General features: G+C 55.6%; 2 protein-coding genes across 5 annotated transcripts in view; both read right to left on the reverse strand.

The window, feature by feature from the left end:
• Positions 1 to 3967, reverse strand: part of SLC25A51 (solute carrier family 25 member 51) — a 20735-nt gene extending 16768 nt beyond the window's left edge. The window contains exons 1-2 of one of the 4 annotated variants that reach the window (XM_046669692.1): positions 2630 to 3967; positions 2104 to 2249 (exon numbers count right to left, since the gene is read on the reverse strand). The gene's annotated coding sequence lies outside the window, so the exon portion shown is untranslated. Of the gene's footprint in view, positions 1 to 76; positions 481 to 2103 lie in introns of those variants that run through there. The other 3 variants (XM_046669685.1, XM_046669676.1, XM_046669668.1) reach the window with 3 other exon arrangements.
• Positions 3968 to 13558: 9591 nt separating this feature from the next.
• Positions 13559 to 21599, reverse strand: part of SHB (SH2 domain containing adaptor protein B) — a 130216-nt gene continuing 122175 nt past the window's right edge. Inside the window, exon 6 of the mRNA XM_046669655.1 lies at positions 13559 to 14333. Within this exon, the coding sequence (XP_046525611.1) occupies positions 14150 to 14333 (184 nt within the window). The 3' untranslated portion in view covers positions 13559 to 14149. The remainder of the gene's footprint in view (positions 14334 to 21599) is intronic.

The raw sequence follows: 21599 nt of genomic DNA on the forward strand, positions 1-21599 counted from the left end.
ACCCCCGCGCTCCCACTCCCTCCACGCAGAGGCCGGGGAGCCCCGGGCTCCCCTCGCGCGCGCCCCCCACACTCACCATCGCCACGGGCGCCCGGCCCCACGCCCGGCAGCCACCCGCCCGCAGGTCGGCGAGCGCCCGAGCCCGCGAGCAGCGCCCGCGCAGGCGCAGACCGTAACCGACCGGCGCGCGGGGCAGGGCGGGGCGGGGCGGGGCGGGGCGCTCGACACCGCCCGGGCCGGGTCACGTGAGGAGCACGCCGCCGCGCCGCCTCTCCAGGAGCCCGCGGAGAGTCGGGTGACGCCCTCCGGCTTCTCGCCGCCGTTCGCCGCGGTGAGGCAGGTATGGGGTGTTCATCCCACCTGTCGTAAGGCATTGGGGCTCCGCGAGCCAGAATACCGGGCCCTTGTCATCGTACGGCGGCCTTGCCGTGCCACAAACAGCCAACGCGTTCTCTAGCTCGCGGCCTGCGGGAGGACCGTGGGCGTAGACCCAGTGGGTGGCGAGCGCTGAAGCCTTGAAGGTGCCCCGCCTAGCCCCTTTGTAGCCTTGATTAGATTTCATCAAGCCCTGGAGTGGCCTTTCCTGTGGGCCATGAGAAGGATGTTCTCCTGAGCACAGATAAAGGGTGTGCTATGATGCACAAAGCCAGGGCAGGCTTGCACCCTGGAAAGGGGAGCATATAATCCCAAATCAGAGCCTCTATGGCGAAGAAACAGGGCACGATACAGATGGTGAGGCGACCAATTAGACCAAAATTCTCCACAGAATATCTTGAACAGTAATAAAAGTTTTGTTCAAAGGAAAATCCAGGGGCCGGCCCGGTGGCAGAGCGGTTAAGTTCGCACGTTCCACTTGGGCGGCCCGGGGTTTGCCCGTTTGGATCCGGGTGCGGACATGGTGCCGCTTGGTGAGCCACGCTGTGGTAGGCGTCCCATGTATAAAGTAGAGGAAGATGGGCACGGATGTTAGCTCAGGGCCAGTCTTCCTCAGCAAAAAGAGGGGGATTGGCAGCAGATGTTAGCTCAGGGCTGATCTTCCTCAACAACTATGTCCTGAGGGGCTTTGAGAAGAAGAAGAAAAAGATTGGCAACAGACTTCGCTCAGGTGCCAATCTTTTAAAGAAAAGGCTATATAAATAAACCAGATTTTTTTTTTTAATGGAAATGTGTTCACAGAAGGACACCTGTGTGTGCTTTAGGACCTACAAATCACTTTTAACCTGTTTCTTTTCAACCCCAGATGACTGGCAGGTCTTGGACTCCGCTCACAGGAGTTAGGAGGCCTAGGTCAAGTCACAGCCCTGACACTTCCTGGGAGTGACCTTGGACAAGTCCCTGGGCCCCAAATGCCTGTCTGAGAAGTAGCGCCTGCCTCGCATGTGTCCCTCAGCCCTTGGAAGAATCCCTGGGAGCGACGGTGTGACTCTCACTGGTCAACTGGAGCTTGCACCACAGAGGTGAGAAAGGTCACCCTGGAGAGGAGAGGCTCGTCAAATACGTGAAGTGCGTGCTCTGCACCTGGGGTTAGTCCAGTAGGCAACCCCACTGGAGTGAAGCATCGCTCCGGGGACGGCTCCAGCAGGTGGCTTTCCCTGCCCGCTTCCCCCGGGAGCACCCTGTAGATACTGACTCCAGAATTTTGTCTGGTGTGCCTGAGCTGGGCAGTTCACCTGCTTCTTTGGATGTGGGAGACCATACTACTGATTTCAGCACACACTCTCCTGAGGTTCCTCCCATGTGCCATTGTCCATACCTAAGCTCTCTTGGGGGAGCTCAGCGTCTCACGAAGGATAGAAAAACAAGACTCTGGAAATTCAGAAGCATAAGGGGCCCTTCCCCTTGAGAGAGAACCAGGGACAGCTTCAGAGGGTAGGAGGTGTTTGAACGGGGGTTTGGAGGATGAATGAGTGGAATTTGGGCTAGGGGAGAAAGTCACGGTAGCAGGAGATAAGATTAAGGTCGGGTGGGTGGTGGGGTCTGATAATGCAAATCCTGACTGTCAGACGGTGGGCCCCAGGCACCTAATTAGGCTCCACAGGACAAGGACGAGGCCACGCAGTGGTTTGGAACGATTAATCGGGCAACAGGGGAAAGGGCGTTTACCTCAAAATTATGTTTGCCATGCCTCGTGTGAATTCCTGTTCATGTGGATTATTCGAAAAATAAGGCAGGTGGGCATCCAGCATGTTCATAGGCATAAATAATTCATTTCAGATTAGAATGGAGACGTTATTCTCCTGTGGTAAAACCTGAAAAGGAGGAAAAGACTGAAATTAAACACACAATTGGGGCACACAGACTCCAGAGAGTGAGGAAGTCCCAGGCCAGCAGGAACACGGGAGTCTGGAGCGCAGCCATTGGCTTCTGCTACGCTGCAGGCCACAGTGCAGGCCTCTGCCCGTCTGCTCTTAGTTCCTTGTCAGAAACCCCAGGCCCTTAATTGGCTCTTCTTGGGCATATGAATGTTGGAGATCAAAACCCTCTATTTTCTGATTCAGAATTCATCATAAAGTTAGCCTTTCATTTCTCCGTCCTCATCCACCCATTCTTTTGTTCACTCTCCAGTCTCCTAACCTCTTCTCCATTCCTCCAGTCTCTGTCTGGGCTGTCAGCTAAATGTCCTTCTAACCTGGCTTTGATCATCTCACTCCTCAGCTTAAAAACCTCCAATGGTTCCCTCTTGCCTCCCAATACCAAACGCCTTCACTCGGCACGAGGCTGTCTGTTGTCCTGGCCCCTCTGCCTGTCTGTCCACCTCATTCCCAGCTACACTCTGTACTTCAGCTTCGGCTATGTGCCATCGCTCAGTGTTTGCAGATCCTTGTGTTCTTTAAGCCTTTCCCTGCCCTTTCACCACCGACACTTCAACTCTTTAGCCGTCAAACATGTGAACCCTTACAGGCCCTTAGCCTCTTCCTCCAAAAATTCGCCTCTGACTACCCACACAGAACTGGCCGCCCTTGCCTTTGCCTTCCCGTAGGACAAAGTTTGGGCAGTTCCAACATCCTGCCCTGTGTCCTAGTTGTCGTGCCGCTGTCTCCCTTTCCCAGGGCAGAGGTGCCTGACTTGTTTCTGGCCCTCCGACTCAGTGCTTGGCAGAAAGGGTGTTAGCCCAAATAAAATGCTGCTGAAGAGGGCCTGGGTTCTTGGGAAAAGGGACATAGGAGTGTTGCTGACTGATCTTTGCTTAAGCACCCCAAAATGTTTCCTAGAAAGAAATGTCTAGTGCCCTCAGACTCCATGAGTCCTTGGTCCACAGAAATAGCTTTACACAAGCTGTCAGTGGTTGTCATGACTACCCACGTGAGTGGCTCTGCTCAGATTAGGTCACCTGCCGTAGATTGTTTCCTGGCAAGGGGTCAGTGACCTTCCTTCCTCTCAGCTCACATTTCCCAGGCCCCTGCAATCGTCTGCCACTCCCCTTCACACCCCCAGGCTCCAGCCACACCGCCAGCAACTGCTGGTTCCCTTCCTGGAACTTACTGCATTCTTTTACACGCCTCCAACTACGTACATTTTGTCCTCTGTGCCTCGAAGGCCCTGCCTGCTTCAGGGGAGTCCTGACACCTCACTCTTTGCTTACGCAGATGCTTCTGTTGCTTTCCCTGACCCTCGCCTCCCTGACCCTCGCCTCACTGCCTGCGCCACAGAGCTCCCTACTGTGCTGGGGGAGGGGTGTCCTTGAACTCCTTCAGTCCATCTATCCCCGCGGCTGGTCTGTGAACTCCAGGACATGCTCCCTTTCTCCTTCATTCATTTTCAGACCCACATTGATCTAGCAACTCACACCATCTGCATGTATAACACGTAGACCTGAGGCTGAGCTCTTCCCCTACAAGCCTGTAGAGATCCTCTATTCTATTCCATTTATTCATTGCCTTATTTTCATGCTGGTGGGGACCCACTGAATCAGTGAGCCTCGACCCTGTTTTATACCAGAATTATCTAAGAAGCTTTAAAAACCAAATCAAACCCAAACAAAGCCCCCCCCCCATTCTGATTTAATTGGTCTGCAGTGGGACCTGGTACGTTTTAAAAGCTCCCCAGGTGTGCTGAGGTTGTGAGCAAGCACTAAATCCTTGCTCTTCAATATGCCTAAAGATAAGAATCACCTGAACATGGCCAAGCGCCCTGTGACCCCTGGCGCACAGCATCAGCATCACTTGAGAGCTTGTCACAAACGACCCTTCCTGGCCCTCCCCAGACCCAGTGAGCTAGGATCTGTATTTAACGAGATCACCAGTGATTTGTATGCACTTTACAGATTGGAAAGCTAGATTCTGGACCCGGCCCGGTGGCACAGTGGTTAAGTTCGCACGTTCCGCTTCTCGGCGGGCCAGGGTTCCCTGGTTCGGATCCCAGGTGCGGACATGGCACCGCTTGGCATGCCATGCTGTGGTAGGCATCCCACATATAAAGTAGAGGAAGATGAGCACAGATGCTAGCTCAGGGCCAGTCTTTCTCAGCAAAAAGAGGAGGACTGGCAGTAGTTACCTGAGGGCTAATCTTCCTCAAAAAAAAGGAAAGCTAGATTCTAGCTCCTGGAGGGTCAGTTAAAAACAGATCCCCAGTCCCAAGTCAGACCTACTATGAAATCAGGATTTCCAAGGGAGAGGCTGGTTGGCCTGTCTATATTTAACACAAGCTCCAGGCGATTCTGCTTAGGCAGTTTTGGGAAACAGCTCTAAATTGATATTCTGACCCATAATAATGACCTAAAGTTTGAAACACAGGGAACTGCAGCACTCAAGAATGTGTGAGTGAATGATCTGCAGCTCAGCGGGAATACTGAGGTCCAGTCCTAAGGAGAAACCATGAGGCAGTCTCATGAAAACATGAGACAGGCACATACCAGTGCCATGAGTGTCAATGGGAGAGCAAAAATGCACTAGCTGGGGCCGGCCCCATGGCTGAGTGGTTAAGTTTGCATGCTCTGCCTCGGTGGCCCAGGGTTTTGCCAGTTCGAATCCTGCGTGCGGACATGGCACCACTCATCAAGCCATGCTGAGGTGGCATCCCACATGCCACAACTAGAAGGAGCCACAACTAAAAATACACAACTATGTACCCGGGGGCTTTGGGAGAAAAAGGAAAAATAAAATCTTTAGGGAAAAAAAATGCACTAACTGCAGTCAGGGGAGGCTACCTGGAAGAGGTGACCCACAAAGCATGACTAGCATTTAAACAAGGTGGCCTCCACAAAACGCATGGGATGGGAAGGAGTGTGTTTGGAGGGAGACACCAAGCTTCTCATTCTCCCTGACCTCGTTCCTATCTCCCAACTTTGCCTTTGTTCCAGGCACACCCACAGCCAGAGCCTTTGCTCCCTCGTAGCTCTCAGGGCTCAGAATGATTGCTGACCTCTGGGTGGGATCTTGGGACACTTTACTTTGTATCTAAGTGACACATACTTGTGAAAAACACATTTTTATCTAGCAAGGGCTGAATCAATAAAATGACATCAAACATCTAGCACAATACTATGTGGGTTTTCCAAGCAGTTACGTGATAGTTATTTTCTCTGATTTTCATATAATTTATATGCTAGAGAAGTCCCACGACCTGCAAGCATTTAGGACCTAGCAGGAGTTGAGGCTGGAACGCCACCACCTCCACCATTTTTGAGAACAGGAGCACAACTGGGTAGTTGGTGCCTGGCACCTGGGAAAAGGATCTGTGGATGGTGAGCTGCAGGGCAGCGGCCCCACTGGCCCTTCACCCAGGACTCTGATCATCAGACACCCTGAGGAGCTCATTACAAATACAGGTTCCTGGTGCCCACCCGAGACCTACTGCGTCAAAGTCTCCAAGAGGAGGGGCTCAGGAATTGGTATTTTACGAGAGGCACGTGCGAGCCTTGTGTTGCAGCAGCTGGGAAGCCCTGGACGAGACGTGGCATGTTGCAAGGTCAGCAAGCCTGGGTTTGACTCCTAGACCCACCACTTCCAGGTTCTGTACCTGGGGCAAAGCCCTGCCCCGCTCTGAGCCTCAATATCCCCATCTTCAAAATGAGGGTCTTTCTGGGTGCCTGCCTTCTCAGTCCCTGAGGGGGGCTACCCAGGATAGCAGACCCAGAGTGATGGACGTCCATTCTCCTTCACGTGCTGGGTGTGGAGGGGGCAATGGAGCTCAGGGGCTGGGTCACTGAAGCTCTAAATGTCCCCCTTCTCTCTTGCTCCTGGGAAGAAGGGACCACCTCATTCCCTCTAGATCCTGCTCACCATGGGCTGTGACCCTCCTCTGGAGGTGAGTCCAGCGCATGAGCTCTGAGCCCCCGCTGCTCAAGCTAACTGCTTTTCCTAGCAGCCGCTTCACCGTCTGAGCCTCTGTCCCCTGTCTGCACAGAGGGGACTCCATCATGGGAGACGAACGCATGCTCAATGTGAGCGGCACATGGAGCAAGCCCAGCAGAAACGGGAACTCGATCATTGTTCCGTCACTGAGCAATGCCTGTGGAGCGCCTGCTGCGAGCGGAAGCTCTCCTTGGTCCCTGCTCGTGCGGGACTGCGTTCCAGTGGGGGTAGGCTAACCCATAACGAGCAGGATACATGTTTAATACTTAAATGGTAAAGACACTGCACAAATTTGATGTTTAAACAATAAAGACAATAAATAGGTTTAATATTGAAATAGACAAATATAATTATTTAAATAGTAAACAACAGATGCTTACTATTTAAATCATAACTATGGTATGTCAGCATTAATTTAAACAGCAAAGACAGGAGCCAGAAGAGGCTGAGGTAGGGGAATGGAGAACTCTGGGCCTCAAGCCAGAGAGGAAAAGATCCTGCCGCTCTGACCCTCACTCCGTGGTGTTCAGTGGGCTAGGGGACTGTTAACTCGTCACACAGACTCCACTTTCACCCTCTGCAGGAAGCCTTCTTGGAACCTCAGACTGAAGGTTGACGACCTTCAGGCGTGCTGAGGGCGTGCATCCAAGACTGTGTCAGCTTTGCAGTCGCTCCGTGAGGTTGCTTCTCGTGCCATTTACGGTGGAGCCAGTGGAAGCTCTTTGCACCCCACCCCGGCCACACCACTGGGAAGGACAGAGTCAGGATGCGAGCCTGGCATGCCCCCAGGAATGACAGCTCTTCCTTGTCTCACCTGCTTCCCACACTCCAGGTGGGCAGGGCTCCTTCTGAGCCTCCCTGGGTCCCCGATCCCTGGCCCCTGCCCAGAATGCTGCCCTCACAGGGGCAAATGGTCAGGGGCTTGCTGAGGGTCACACCACGAGCTGGTAGCTAGGGTGACCACTGTTTCAGTGTGCCCGGGACCATCCCAGTCTTGACACTGAGAGTCCTGCATCCGGGCAAACCCCTCAATCCTGGGCAGCCCAGGACACTCGGTCACCTACAAGCAGCCCAGGCACCTCCTGTCCTGCTCCCATGGCCCCAGGCCTGAACTCAAGTTGTCGTTGATGAAAGGGAACGCTCAGCTCATGCGTCACATTTGAGGCAAAGTCCAGGCTGCTGCAAGTCCTCTAACGCAGGGCCCAGCTCTTGTGTGGGCGCTCGCAGACGCGGCAGTGGAGGCGGACCTCTCCCCGGATGGTGAGAGGCCTTAAAGACAGACCCACCCTCTGCCCCAGTAGCGACACTTCTATGAGCTTCTCCTTAAGAAAAAACCCAGAGGGGCCGGCCGCGGCCCCGTGGCCGAGTGGTTAAGTTTGCACGCTCTGCTTCGGCGGCCCAGGGTTTCACTGGTTCGGGTCCTGGGCGCGGACATGGCACCGCTTGTCAAGCCACGCTGAGGCGGCGTCCCACATGCCACAACTAGAAGGACCCACTACTAAAATATACAGCTGTGTATTGGGGGAATTTGGGGAGAAAAAGCAAAAAAAAAAAGGTTGGCAACAGTTGTTAGCTCAGGTGCCAATCTTTAAAAAAAAAAAAAAACTCAGAAATATTGGATGGTGATTTCTGAACAAAGGTATTCCCTGCAGAGCTGGTTATACAAAGACTTGAAGAAATTAAAGTAGAATATCATGCAGCTGTGAAAAAAAGATCATATTGTAGGAGATTTAATAACATGAAGGAAAAGCATTTAACTTCTCATTGGAAAATGGAGGGTACAGAAGAAAGCTGGAAAAAAATTGTATATATGCATAGGAAAAAAGACTGAAGAGATACTTCAGAATGTTAGCAGTGCTTCTCTTTGAGTTTAGGGTAATTTAAATCTTTACATTTTCCTGAAATGCAAATTTAATTCAGTAAGTCTATGTTAATTTTATCACCAGAAATTCAGTAATTTAAACAGCGCATAAAATTGTACTGAGCTGTCCTGCTTCGGCCTGCCCTCCCTTCTCAGCTGGCACAAGTCTGTGGGGCTTTGCACAGAGGGAGTTGAAGGAGCACTGGATGGGGAGTCAGAGGGAGCCTGCCACCCAGCTCACGCTTACACTGCTTCTCTCCCTGGGATGCCCCGCTCCCTGCATGTGCAGCCCGGCTCAGATGTCACTTCCTGTGTCCCTTCCTCTGCTGTGGCACCCATCACCCACCACTCTGCATGGCCTGCCATTTATCTGTTTACATGCCTGTCTCTTCCTTCTCTGGGCCTCCGTTTCTCTTCCTGTAACAGGCCAGGTGACTTGGAGCTGCCTTCCCCTTCTCCTGGCACTGGCTGCAATGCCAGAGGAAACCACACGAGGGCGACAGGACCACACAGGTGACAGCCTGCTGCCGGTGAGCCCACTACTCCTTCAGAATTGTCCCCTAAAGCCAGAGATGACACCAGTCACTGCAGGCCTGGGACAGTGCCACTCAGGAGAGAGCCACTGAGGAAGAATCAGCCCATAAATTCTGTCCAGAAAGAATCCCCACCCCTACCCCAGTCTTCCCAGAGCTGCACTGGCCAAGGTGACCCCCAGCTGGCCACCCTCAAGCACCCAAGGCATGTGTAGACAGACTTGCTGTGTGGCTTTGAGCTAGCCCCTGTCCCTCTCTGGAGCTCGGTTTCCGGCCCATGCTACTGGGTCTCTGTGCAGAGAGGCAGTGGGCAGGCATCTGGCCACCCACGGCTTCCTGAGGACTCGAGTTGAGGAAGACACTTCCTGCACCCGGCTTTCCGCTGCAGGTCACCAGCTCATCCCAGGTCGTTTCATGTTCAGTGTTTGTTAGATGGAACTGAAACAGAAATAAAAGACTCCCCAGAACATAAAACAGGAATTTAGAGGTGACCACCAGAGACATTTTTTCCTTCCCCTTCAGGAAATTCCTGGCCGCAGAGCACTGATCACCCTTGGCCCCTGGTCCTGCTTGGGCCCAGGAACACGCCAGGGCTTTGCCCTCCCTCTAACACAGGCATCGCAGGGCAGGCCCTGTGTGTGGGGGCTGAGGGGGCATGCTCTGAGGGGCATGGGAGTGGAGGTGTGGATGCCGGTCACTGGTCTCTGGGAGGGGACGGGAGAACCAGAGCCAGGTCCTGGGGGCAGTGTGGGAGGAAGGGCCTGCTGGGAGACAGAGGGTGCATCCTTAGGAGGGAGGGGCGGGAGAGGCAGGGAGTTCCTCCAGGGCGAGGTGGGGCTTGGGGACCACCCAGAGCAGGCTCCCTGCTGTGCTGGGGGACCCTGTGTGTCCTCAGGTGCTGATCTGTGTGTGAGGCGGGGGAGCACAGACCCTCCAGGCCTGCCCTGCCTCAGGCTGCATAATGACCTCCTCACGCTGACGGTGTGAGGGCCAAGGACAGAGACCGTGTGCCAGGGGTGCCCTGCCCGCCTCTCCTTAAGGATTCGCTGCTCCAGAAAATGGAGGCCAGCATCTCCCAAAGTCCTCAGAGAGACCAAGATTGCTTCCTGGCTCAAGGAGACGAATGCCCCTCCCGTTGCCCAGCTCTGTTCTGCCACCACAGGATGGAGCCCGTGGAGGCTGTTGGCTTTGCCATCTCCTCCTGGGCAGGCTGCGCCACACCGGGCCTGTCCTCCTCTCCCTGATGACCTGTTCCCTCTGCCCAAAACACCCAGCCTTCCAGGCTCCCCACTCATCCCTCCAGGCCCAACAGACAGATTCAAGTCTCCTCATCTGGGCTCCCTCAGCACCCCAGACTCCCTCGATTACTCACGGGCACTCGCCTGGTTGTTTCCCCACCACGGGAACCTTCCTGAGGGCAGGGGCTGGGCCCCACCAACCTCTGTGTCCACCGGCCCGAGGCCCAGTAGGCACTCAAATGTTTGCTGAACAAATTAATTAGTTTCCATTTAGCGAGCTCATTAGGGCTACATCTTCCTCCTAATGGGAGGCAGGGAGGTCCCTTTTTTCCTGTAACAATCCCCCTTTGTGGGAAGATGGCAGAGCCGTAGCCTCTGCAGGCAGGGGGCAAGCAAACTAAATTCCTAAACTCCTGCAGCACACGGTTGCATCTTTTTTTTTTAAAGATTTTATTTTTTTCCTTTTTCTCCCCAAAGCCCCCGGGTGCATAGTTGTATATTCTTTGTTGTGGGTCCTACTTGTGGCATGTGGGACGCTGCCTCACCATGGTTTGATGAGTGGTGTCGTGTCCGTGCCCAGGATTCGAACCAAGGAAACACTGGGCCGCCTGCAGCAGAGCACGTGAACTTAACCACTCGGCCACGGGGCCAGCCCCCACGGTTGCATCTTAAAGAAATAAAACATGCATGTTCGGTGAGGTACACTTAAATAAGACACGTGTATATTATAAGCTTCACATTGAAGACATGTTATTACACAGTTTATCGCACAGAACTAGATCTTTACAGGATACTTTTTTAGCAGTAGGTGGCTGGGACGAGGCTCCTGGCAGTGACATGACAGCCCCGAGGAGCAGGGAGGAGAGGCTGGGGGCTGCTGTGCCCAGCGGGTGCTGGCGTGCAGGGCGCTCCTCCGTCTCAGGCTCTAGGCTGGGCCAGCTCCCTCTGGACAACTTGCCCCACTTGGTCTTTGCTGGTAACTGATTCTGGAAAGGTGAAGCGATGGACATGGCAGTTTGCTGGACGGCCGCCTGACCCAGCCAGGACCCTTCATAGGAAACCATGGCTGACTCCAAACGCCAGCCGCCCTGTCTGCCAGCTTTCTGCATGCACCGTCCCCAGAGTCTGTGAGAGCAAATGGTAAGCCTGGCCATCTGTCCCAGCTGGGCCCTTGGTCAAGTGACATTAACCACTTCGGAGAGAGTGAGCGTCTGGGAGAGCAGCCAGAGCTTGGTGTTCAAAATCCTCAAAGGGAATCTTGGGGTCCTGGGAGAGCAGTCGATGCAGAGCGTCTGCCAAGGGCTGCCCCTGGGACTGCGCGGCCCCTGCTGGGGGTGGACTCAAGGTCCCTCTGCTCACGCGCCGCCCCAGGAGGGGGCGCAGCTGGGCTGGAACTGGCCCAGCCTTCCCGAGGAGCCAGCGCCTTCCACCGTGCCGGGCAAGGGCTGCTGCGCCCCTCTCCCCGCAGAGCCGCCTTTCTTTCTGTGGGCGCCCCTTGTTCGGGGCCTGCCTGAGAGGCCCTCGGCTCCCTGGCGCTCAAGGACAGAGCTGCTGAAGTGGTCAGGGCATTGTGGTCGATAATGAAGCCAAGAGAGGAGGGAAAGCAAGGAAGAAAACCACAGAAGCCCAACAGCCCTGTGGCTCTGAGCCACGGGGCCGGGGAGTGGCTGGAGGTTGTGTTCTGAGACAAAATGCTGAGGGCGGGACATTGTGTGGCAGGGAGCTTTTTTTCCCCTCAAAGAAATCCAGTTCATTTCTTTCCTCCATTAATTGGCAGCAGATGAAAAAAAAAAAAAAGCCAAAACAAAAACCAAACCAACGCCAGTAACCTGAATGTGAGCCTTTCTGAAAGGGAAAAGCTGTTCCAATTGTTAGATGTCCAAGAAAACATGAATACATGCCGACACAGGAAATGGTCACAATTAGAGGAAGACGAGGGAGAGGTTCATAAAATTAAGGAAAAAAATTCCTTTCAGCAGCTCCCATCCTGTAGGCTGGCTCCTCTGCCGGCCTCAGGCCCCAGGGCAGCTGGGGGCCGGGCCTCCCAGGGGAGCTTCGGGGAGATGCAGGACGGCCCGGGCGTCCCCTCACAGAGCACAGGCCTCGGCTCCTCCTGGGACCACAGGCGCAGCCTTTTCTGAGGAGAGACCTGCTCGGAAGACTGTCTACTGGGGGGGGGGGTCTCGTCTTGCCCACCCTGCAGCCTCGGGAGGCGCCCCAGGGAGCTGGGCTTGATGGTGGGAGAGGGGCTGGTGCAGCCTCGCCCCCCGCCTGCTCAGGGGGCTGTCCCCAGGTCCCCGCCTCTGACGGCGCCCTTGGGGTCCAGGCTCCTGAGGCACTTTTGTTTGGACAAGGGCCACCTCCTCACTCATTTTCTCATTCACCAAAAAAAAAGACAGACAGAGGAAAGCCTGAGTCACTCCAGGTCCTCTCTTGCCTCAAAGGATGTTTTGGAAAACGCAAACAGGTGAAAGGTCAGGACTGAGTCTGGGGAGACTAGACCCTGGCCGCAGCCAGCGTGGTAACCGAGGCCGATCGGCCTGGGACCCACAAAGGGGAGGAGCTGGGGCTGCCTGGACCGACATACAAGGACCCGGCAGGACGACCCAAAGGGCGGACTGGGCAGAAAGACCGGTTGCCAAGGAAACGGCTTTGGCCACAATTGCTGAAATCCATGGTAGCCGCTGGAAGGGCCTGGCTCTCAGTCCCGCTCCGCTCAGGCCAGACGGGCGGCGTGACAAGTCCTCCTCCTCCGCTGGGCCTCGGTCTCCACTCTGACCCGTGAGCCTGCAGCATCCCTGAAGCCTGCTCGTGGTGTTCACTTGGCGCTGAGGACCGTTCCATCAGGCCAGCTGGGCGGGCGGGACGTGCTCTGTGACCCCTCACACCGGCTCCCGCAGACGGGAGCCGTGCCCCATGCTGCTGGGTGCGGCTCTACTGCCCGCATCCGCATCTCCCTGGTGTGCGATGGTGGGTGGGTGGGGAAGGCAGGGGACCTGAATAACCTCACAGCCCAGCGAGGGTCTGCCCTGAACGTGTGGGGAGACTCCCTCTCCCACCAAGGACGGGGCAAGACTGAGGTGCATGTGGCAGTGTGTGGGGTGGTTTATCTGTGTGGAGGCAGTGTGAACAACCAAGAGATCCCCAATGTCCCCCGAGAGGCAGGACTGCCCCTCGCCAGGAGCAGGGTGACAGTGAGGCCACGTAGAGCCGAAGCACTGGCTATGGAGCCTGCTAATCTGGCACATGAGCCTCCTCTGCTTATGAGCTGTGTGGCCTTGAGTAAGTTACTTTCCCTCTCTGAGCCACCCTTTCCCCACATGTTAAATGCCTTACAGGGTGGCACAGACCCAATAATGGGGAGAGCCCTTTGTGGATTGCCGGGTGCTGTGCCCCTGAGGGGTTAACGCAGACTGGCCGTCACTGGGCTGCTGTAGGCAGAAGGGAGAGCCTGAACGCAGGGTGTAGCTGCACCTTCCTGCAGGCTGACTCTCAGGGAGCAAAGAAAAGCCCTCTGTCCACCTCCCTCCCTAGGGAGGTGCCCAGACACACACCTTGCTCTGGGAATGAAACAGCAGGTCAGCACTGCCCCTCAGAAACCCTGTGTGGTCCATAAAAAAAGGGATAAGAACATATATTAAACGACTATTTTATTTACACACCCTCTTCATAAATAATTGAATCCTCTTTTCGACGGCACAACGATTCCTTGAAGATCTAATGATTACACTGAGTGACTACAAGTGGATTAGTGGCTTACTCACCTCTGTGCGTGACCACGTTCTCTCCCGTATGTGCTCACACTCACACAGACACACACACACCAGGGGGAGGCAGGGCCCGGGGGCCCCTGTGGGGTCTTGAAGCCCCAGCATTTGGCTCCCAGCACCAGGGGGGCCTGGTGGGAAAACTGTGCCCCAGACACAGGTGTGAATTCTTCGTGACTGACAGCTGGGGAACAAAGAGCCGCTGCCCAGGGAGCGCCCGCCCCCCGCTGGGAGCTCTATCCTTTGTTCATCCTGGAAGGCATCTCTTTGGATTTGCAAATATTTTAATTCACAGAAACTCAAGGAGGGGGTGGGTGGGGCTGGTGGCGGGCGGCCCTCGTCTGGATGGGGCCTTCTTCCGCCCGGCAGTGGCCACAGCATTCTAGAGACATGCAGCGGTGTGCTAGTACCATACACACGACACAAGCTGGACTGGGCGGGCCGGCCCGCGCCCCGCTCACAGGGTCCGCACAGCCACGGGGTAGAGGAGCGACAAGTGCTCGGCCCCTTTGATGGGCAGCTTCCTGGTGGTGTAGTAGTGGATGACCTCCGGGACGCTGTCAAACGGGGGGCTGTTCTGACCCAGGACGTACTTCTCTTTGGTTTTGGTCAGTTTCATGTGCATAAAGCCCTGGTTGCTCCTGTGAACAGAACACAGAAGTTATTAGGATCTGCAGAGCAACAAAGGCCAAGGCAGCCGTGTCGCTCAGGACCAGGGGACCGGGACAGGTGTGGGAAGGCTGAGGAGCACGAAAGCACTTTCTCAGAGAGCCACTCAATTTTGCTCTGAACAAGCGTGTGTCTCATCCTTATTACCCCACAGAACTATCCCTCTGGCCAAATTCCTGCTAAGGTACAAGGACTCCTCGCTGCCTGACAGAAGAGATCCCTGCCACGAAGCAGCTGCCAGTAGTGCCTCTGGGAGCCAGGACCAGCAGAACTGCCCCTGAGGGCCCGGATCCCAGCACCCACCAGGACACAGCAGCAAACGAGCTGCAGGCGCGCCTTCTGCCCTTGAGAGCTTGCAGGGCTTCCTCAGGAAACAGACCGCCACCCCAAACTCGGCCCCTCTTCCCACTATTGATGCACAAGTATTTAAGCCTTACCTGGAGGCACAAAGTAAGTTTAAGTTCCTGACAAGTGGGAAGGGCAAGGGTCATCGCCCCAGTTTTCAGACAAGGAAACAGAGGCAGGGATGACAGGCAAACTGTTTTCCAACCATTGATGCTCCTCTTGGACAGCAAGGAACTGTCACTAGGACGGGCTGCCCGGCCTCGCTTGTAGGCATTGTAGCCATGTGACTAGTTTCGGCCAATGGAACGTGGGGCGATCGGATGCTCTTCCCGGCTCTGCCTTGACACAGGCACTTGCCTCTCTGCCTTCCTCCCTCTGCTCAGTACACCCTGCCTCCTTCTCCAAGGTCCAGCCTGAGTGTTTCCTCTGCCAGGAAGTCTTCCAGGCTCCCCCAGGCAGAGCTCCTTCCTTCTCTGACTGCACAGAGGGTACTCACGCCTGCATCAGCACTTGCCTTCCTGAACTGCCCTTACTTATCCATCTTTCCAACTCCCCTGAGAGCTCCACAGGGCAGGGCTGCCTCTGTGGCCGGCATCTGCTGAGAAGGGCAGTGGGTGGGCTCCTCGGAGATCAGAGCAGAGCCCTGTGCCCCAGGACCCTTGCAGCCCACCAGCTGGGTGGGTCACAGCTCATGGACAGCAGAGGCCACGCCACTTCCGTCTGGTGCCAGTGGACCTCTCCCCTGACCCCCCACGGGGCTCTGGCCGCATCAGAGCACTCCCCCCTCTGGGAGCCTACCCCTGCCCAGGTTGTCCTTTCCCGCCCACTCTGCTCCAAGCCTGGCTGTTATGATTTTGCCGCCATACCTGTGGGAGTTTTGGTTTCCAAAGCACAGTCCAATTTACTGTCTGTCACTTAGTGAGAAAGCTGGGGCTCCGACCTACTGCTGCCTTCTCCAGAGCCCATCCCTGGGCACTGATAACTTGTGACCAGCCCTAGGGGCCTGGCTTCCAGGAGGCCAAGGCCCACCCCTGGTGAGGTGGAGAGCTCCATGAGGACACAGGTTGGCAGGCTCTCTGAGCGCCAGCTCTGTCCCTGTGAGGCAGTGAAGGGCTGGCACACACCTCCTCTGGTCAGGACTGGGGTCCCCACGTTCCCAGCGCCCGCTCTGGTCAGGCGTCCATTTGGACTCCAGGACACTTTCAAATGAGCAGAGCAAATGCTTAACCAAGTGCAGCCCCTGAACAATACATCTACTCATAATAGTGTATTTAGAGATGTCACCCTGGCTTAACGGAAATCGTTCGGAGAGCAATTATGTTTCAAGAGAGAATAATTCCTGTAAAGCACTGAAATTTAAATCAAGATTTTTTTAAGGCTGACAATGTTCTAATTACAGAGCCTGAAGCAAGCTCTGCTCCTCAGTGAAGGGTCATTTCGCTGGAGAACTGGCACATTGGAGAAGCAGACGCCGCGCCTGCGCAAAGCTGTCGGAGAGGAGGCCGTGTTGGCTCAGCGGGAAACGCCCAACCCCACTGGAGCGAAGACTCAGCTACTTACCACCCGGGAGAGACCCCAAGTCTGTGCCGGCCTGGAAAGGGCTGGGATTGCTGGAATGGGACACGGGAATTGTGTGGCTAAGAAAGGAAGGTCTAGGTAAAAAGCTTTGTGCTCTAGGAGGCCGGGGCTTGGTTTGCCTGAGACGGGGTGCACATCAGGAGGGCGTGGGCTGGAGACGCAGGTGGCTGTGGCCCTGGGCACATCAGCTCTCGGCGTGAGTCCAGTGGGGTAATGTTTTGGGGGGGCCAGACCTCTGGGTTTCATGATTCTCACAGATCCATGGCTGGGGGTGCCAAGCACAGGATGTGTAGACGGGATCACAGCACCCAGCCTGAGCCGAATCTGAACCCCAGAGCTCTGCAGCACTGAGGGGTGTGGCTGCAGGGAGCTGCCTTAAGTGTTAAGGAGGGTAAGAAAAGTAACTCATACGGGCTAACAGGACCTCCTCACACCGGTTGTTCTTAAAACCCCCAGCAAGGGAAGTGGGCAGGGACGGTGGCAATGGCTGACAGAGCCAGAGGCGGAGGCTGAAGGCCTGTTCCCAGGCCACCAGCTAGGAATGGCCACCAGGTAACAGAGACTCCACACAGACGTCTCCACCTCAACAGGCATGGGCGAGGGGGCAGCGGCCAGCGCCCCCTGAAGTCCCTCCTGGCCCCCAGGCCTGTTCACTACTCTGACACAGTCTCAGTGCACGCCAGTTGACAACCCTGAGTGGGCTGCACTGAGGGGGCACGTTGGTCACGAAGTTCAGAGACCAAGGCAGAGACCTGAGGCCCCATAACTCCCCATCCATGGCCTGACCGTTCCCCTCATGCTGGAAGCCCCTGCAGGAATGGCCCTTCCCCCTGGGCCCAGCAGCACCCTGTGGTTCTCTGCCCCTCAGGCCGTGCTGCTCCCACTGGGTCTATGGGGATGCTAGCTGGATGACCTCTGAGGGTGCCTCTGGGCCTCAAGTCCTGGATTCTGTGTATATAAGCATAATCTGCTGCCCACTCCATGAGGGCTGCCTGCAGGAAGGGACCTGAGGCAGCCTCACGCCCCCTCCACCGCTGCCCACGGGCCCCAGTCCTGATGTTTCCTGGGTACTTCCTGTGAGCCAGGCTGCGAGGCCCTGTGCCGAGCCGAGGCTCAGATGGGACGTGGCTGGCCCAGGGTACAGCATCAGCAGCACTGCTGCTCCCCTCCCTGGGAAGCCTTCCCCAGAGCCCAGCTCCCGCTCTCAGCACCAGCCGGCTCCAGGAGAGTCCTCCGTAGCCCTTGATCCTCCACGCAAGCCCAGGGATCAGGGATGGCGTGTCCATCACATGGGTTGGTGGGCCCTGAGAGGTGAGTAGGTTTTCTTTTCAAGATAATCTGTCAAACCCCAACTCATGCAAAGGTCATGTAAAGCCTTGTCAACACACACCCAAGAGACGTGATGTAATAATGTAACCTGGTCCAGTCACAAGGTCCCCATGAGTGAGATGCCACCTAACAACAGGTGAAGATTTAAAAACAGCTGCCAGGGATGGCTTTAATGACTTCCGGCTCTACACAGAAGACGACACCCAGCATAAGAAGAGAAAGACTCCGAATTTCTAGGGAGAACAGAGGGTGGTCAGATAATGAACACGCACAGGGGTGCTGGGCTGCTCTGGACAGCACTCTGGGAGCCAGAATCAACCTGGGAACCGTCTCCTCTCACTCTCCTGGGGAACCTTGCAGAAGAGAGCAACACTCTGCCCAAGGCACTCAGCAAGGTGGGCCGTGCCTGCAGCTAGAACTCGGGGCCTTGCATGCAGGGCCAGGGGGCCAGGTCCCGGGCCACGCCACCTCCCCATCATCACTTCTGGGAAGGCACTGGTCCCCGGGGAGCTCGGACAGGCTGCCGCTGCCTGCCAAGCTCCTGCGTCAGCCTCATCTCCTTTGATAGGACATCTTGTGAGAGCAAAGTGACAATTAGGGGCGTCTCTGGTAGGTGACCTGTCTAATGAGTCTTGGGAGGCTGGGGGTGCTGGTGCTGTCACGCGTTCAGATCTCTCATTATCATCACAAAAAGCACCTCCTCATCACCAGGATTATCAACGCGCCGGGTGCACCGGCCTAATAACAGGCCCCACCTCGTCTCATAATCACGGCCTTTAATAAAACATCACTCAGCCGCAGCTGCCCGCCCGAGTAGGGGCGAGGCCTCACCTCCTGCTTTTAGACCTAATTGCTTGATGCATATTTCATGAAGAATTCTGGGTAATAGTATGTCAAATCGCTTTTCATAATGAAATGACTTAAAAATACTTGCATATAATATTTATGCAGGAGAAGGCAAGGAAATTGTCCTTTGGAACTAGTGCGTAGGACCTGGTTACAGGAATCCATATGCAGAGGCGATCTCTGGTTCACCTCTATTGAAAGGGGGCTGAGGAGCTGCTGTCTTGACCGAGATGCCCCAGAACATTGTCCCTCAGCTCAAAACTGTCCTGGCTCCCCACTGCCACCACAGGAGGAATGACACCCGTGCTGCTGGAGCCTCCACTGTGCACCAGGCAGCAAGCTGAGCTGTGGTCACACGCTGTCTTATTTAAGCCCACAGCAACGTTGCTAAATGGTATAACTATCACTGTTCACAGATGGGGAAACTGAGGCCAGGGGCGGTTGTGTGCCTTGTCCCCTGGGACACAGTGGGGCCAGGATTTCCCTGTCTGTCTGTGTTTGTCTTAGAGTAAGCACTCAGGGCCCTGAAGCTACCACTGCAGCCGCATCTTCCCCTGCTCAGCCAGCCAACCAACTGGATCCAGCTGGGCCTTCAGACTCCTTCTGACTCAAGGTGTGGCTTCCCTGCAGCACTGCGAGCTCCTGAGGCCAGGAACCCTGTCTGTTCATCGTGACACTTCTTGGCAGGCCAAGCCTTACTCCCCTCTGGCCCTCAGTACACGCCTGGCACACAGCTGGGCAGTCCATCCATCTGTCTGTCCATCCATCCAGCAGCTATCTAGCGAGAGTCTGCCCTCAGCCAGGGAACCGAGGGCCCCATGCATCCTCCCCTCTGGACTATAAGCTCCTGAGGGCAGGCTGGTGGCCCTCCGCCGTGTCTCCCAGTGTGGCCAAGCCAGGTAGAAGCTGCCTCCTCTGAGGCCAGACAGTGGCTGCTTTGTCTGGTCAGCGCTAGTCCCAGGTCGAGCCAGTGAGGACCAGCAGAGCAAGTTTGGCGAGGGGCAGACCCATGGTGATTGCCCAGAGGCTCAGTCACCCCTGCAGGGGTGCAAAAGTCTTGGCACCGGAGGCCACAGGAAGAATGGGCCAAAACAGCTTCTTTCTCTGGGATTCTAAAAGAAATCATTCCTGGGACCACTGAGCTGGCCCGTGGCCCCTGCCCAGACCTAAATAAATGAAACGAGAATGTGAGGCAAGTTCCCTCCTGAAGCTCTGGTCTTCCTGACGGCCCCGGCCCGGCCTTCCCCACTCTGGGGCCAGACAGATCTCCAAGTGGCTGCATGCATCTCTTCTCCTTCTCGTGGGGGTCATTTTAATTAAACACTTGAATCTCACGTTGTGCAAAGGGGCAAGATTGGTGAGAGGAAAGAAAGAACGAGATGTGCACCTGAGATGCCCTCAACAACTGGTTGCAGGATCATTCTCAGGGGAGGGAGGTGTCACAGGTCCCCTGCCCTCCATGAGCATGACAATGGCCACCTGCGCTCACCCTCAGAGCCCTCGGAGCATGAGACCAGCCCACTGGGTCCTTCTGTCCCCACAGGCGTCACTCAAGTCGGGCAGAGATGGACACGGACGTTTATGCTGAATCAGTGGGCGGGGGGAGGTAGGCGCAGTTCTAGGCCTGGCTCTAATGCTGTTCTGCTGTGACCTTGGGCCAGGGAGCATCCCCAGGGAGCCGGGCTGGAGGGCGACCATGGCAAGACACCTCCTACCTCTGTGGACAGCCAGGGGCCTGGGGAACAGGTAGTTCCTGCATAGCCCTGCCCCACGGCCGGCAGTGCAGCCTCCACAAGCAGATGGCTCTGTGATTCAGAACCTCTGCTCCCTCCTGCCTGCTCTGTGACCTCCAGGGAGATGGGACATTCTGCTGGGTTGGTGTCTGCAGAGAAACTCCCCTCGCCACACCTGTGAGCAAGGGGCAACCACTCCAAAATACTGGGGCAGGCCTGCAGAGAAGCATGCTCTGAGCAGAGCCTGGGCCTGCTGCGGGAAATATCCAGACCGGAGGCGATGGGGCCTTCAGGGGACAGCACTTGGTCAACATCTCCCGAGGGTTCCCACCTGCACATGCTGTGACATTCAGCACAGGGTCTGGAAGCTTGGACACAAAGCTGTCCAACAGTGAGAGCTGCCATGGCCCTCGGTCCACAACTGGACCAACCTGTGGCTTCACAGAGTGGGAGTGCTGGCATTATCTGCAGGATACCCACGGCACAGATGACCAACAACCCGAGGGAGAAGCAACTTGCCCAGGTCACAGTGAGAGGACATCAGGGCTTTCCAAGCCAGTGGACCAGGACATGAGTCCTCCTAGCTGTGTGATGGGGTTCTCCAACTGTGCAATGCGTAGGGTGGGGGGCACGGAGCTCCCTTCCAGCTGAGATGTTCTAAGAGTCAAGGGAGCTAGGGCAAGGGTCTTAAGAGGTCACACAGCCAATACCTGCATGCCCACTGCTTTCTGAAACAGCCTTCACTGTGACAAGCCACAGACACACCTGCCAAGTCACCACGAACAGACGTCTGCATGTAAGCGCTGCTGAGCCAAAGGACTTGATTTGCAGCCAAATAATTAGACCTTCAATAAACACATCGGCTGCGATTAGCCTTCCCAAGACGCCCAGGCATTTCTCAAGCTCTAATCTGGAGGCTTAGGGTGAGGCCTTCAGCAAATCATGACAAAAAGCCATCTCTGGGCAGGAGGAGAGCTGGCAGGTGCCTCTCCTAGCAAACATGGAGACACATAAGGCTTGTTTTGTGCTACACAAAGCAGCAGCTAGGTCAAAATGAACCCATTTTGGGCAGTTTTCTCAGAAGACTAACAAAGTGTCAGCCAAGAGGATTATTATTGATCAAGGCTGACAGTGGAGGGAGTGAGGCTCCCCTTGCTGGAGGTGAGTAAGCAGGACGGTAATGATGCTTGGGGGTCAGGCTGGAGTCTGCAGTCCTCCTGCTGGTGTTCCCGTTCGTCCTCAGGCTCAGCCAAGTGCACATGAAAACTGCGAGGGGAGGGGTGGAGGTAGGGTGGGAGGTGATGTGTGAAATGTTGCCAGAGCTTCAGGAAGGGGAAAGAGGGCCTAGCATGTGTATATATATATTTTCCTTTCTACCTCTAATCAAGGACTTTTCTAGGAACATGA

Source organism: Equus quagga, chromosome 1, assembly GCF_021613505.1.
Source record: "Equus quagga isolate Etosha38 chromosome 1, UCLA_HA_Equagga_1.0, whole genome shotgun sequence".
In the NCBI taxonomy this organism is placed as follows: Eukaryota; Metazoa; Chordata; class Mammalia; order Perissodactyla; family Equidae; genus Equus; species Equus quagga.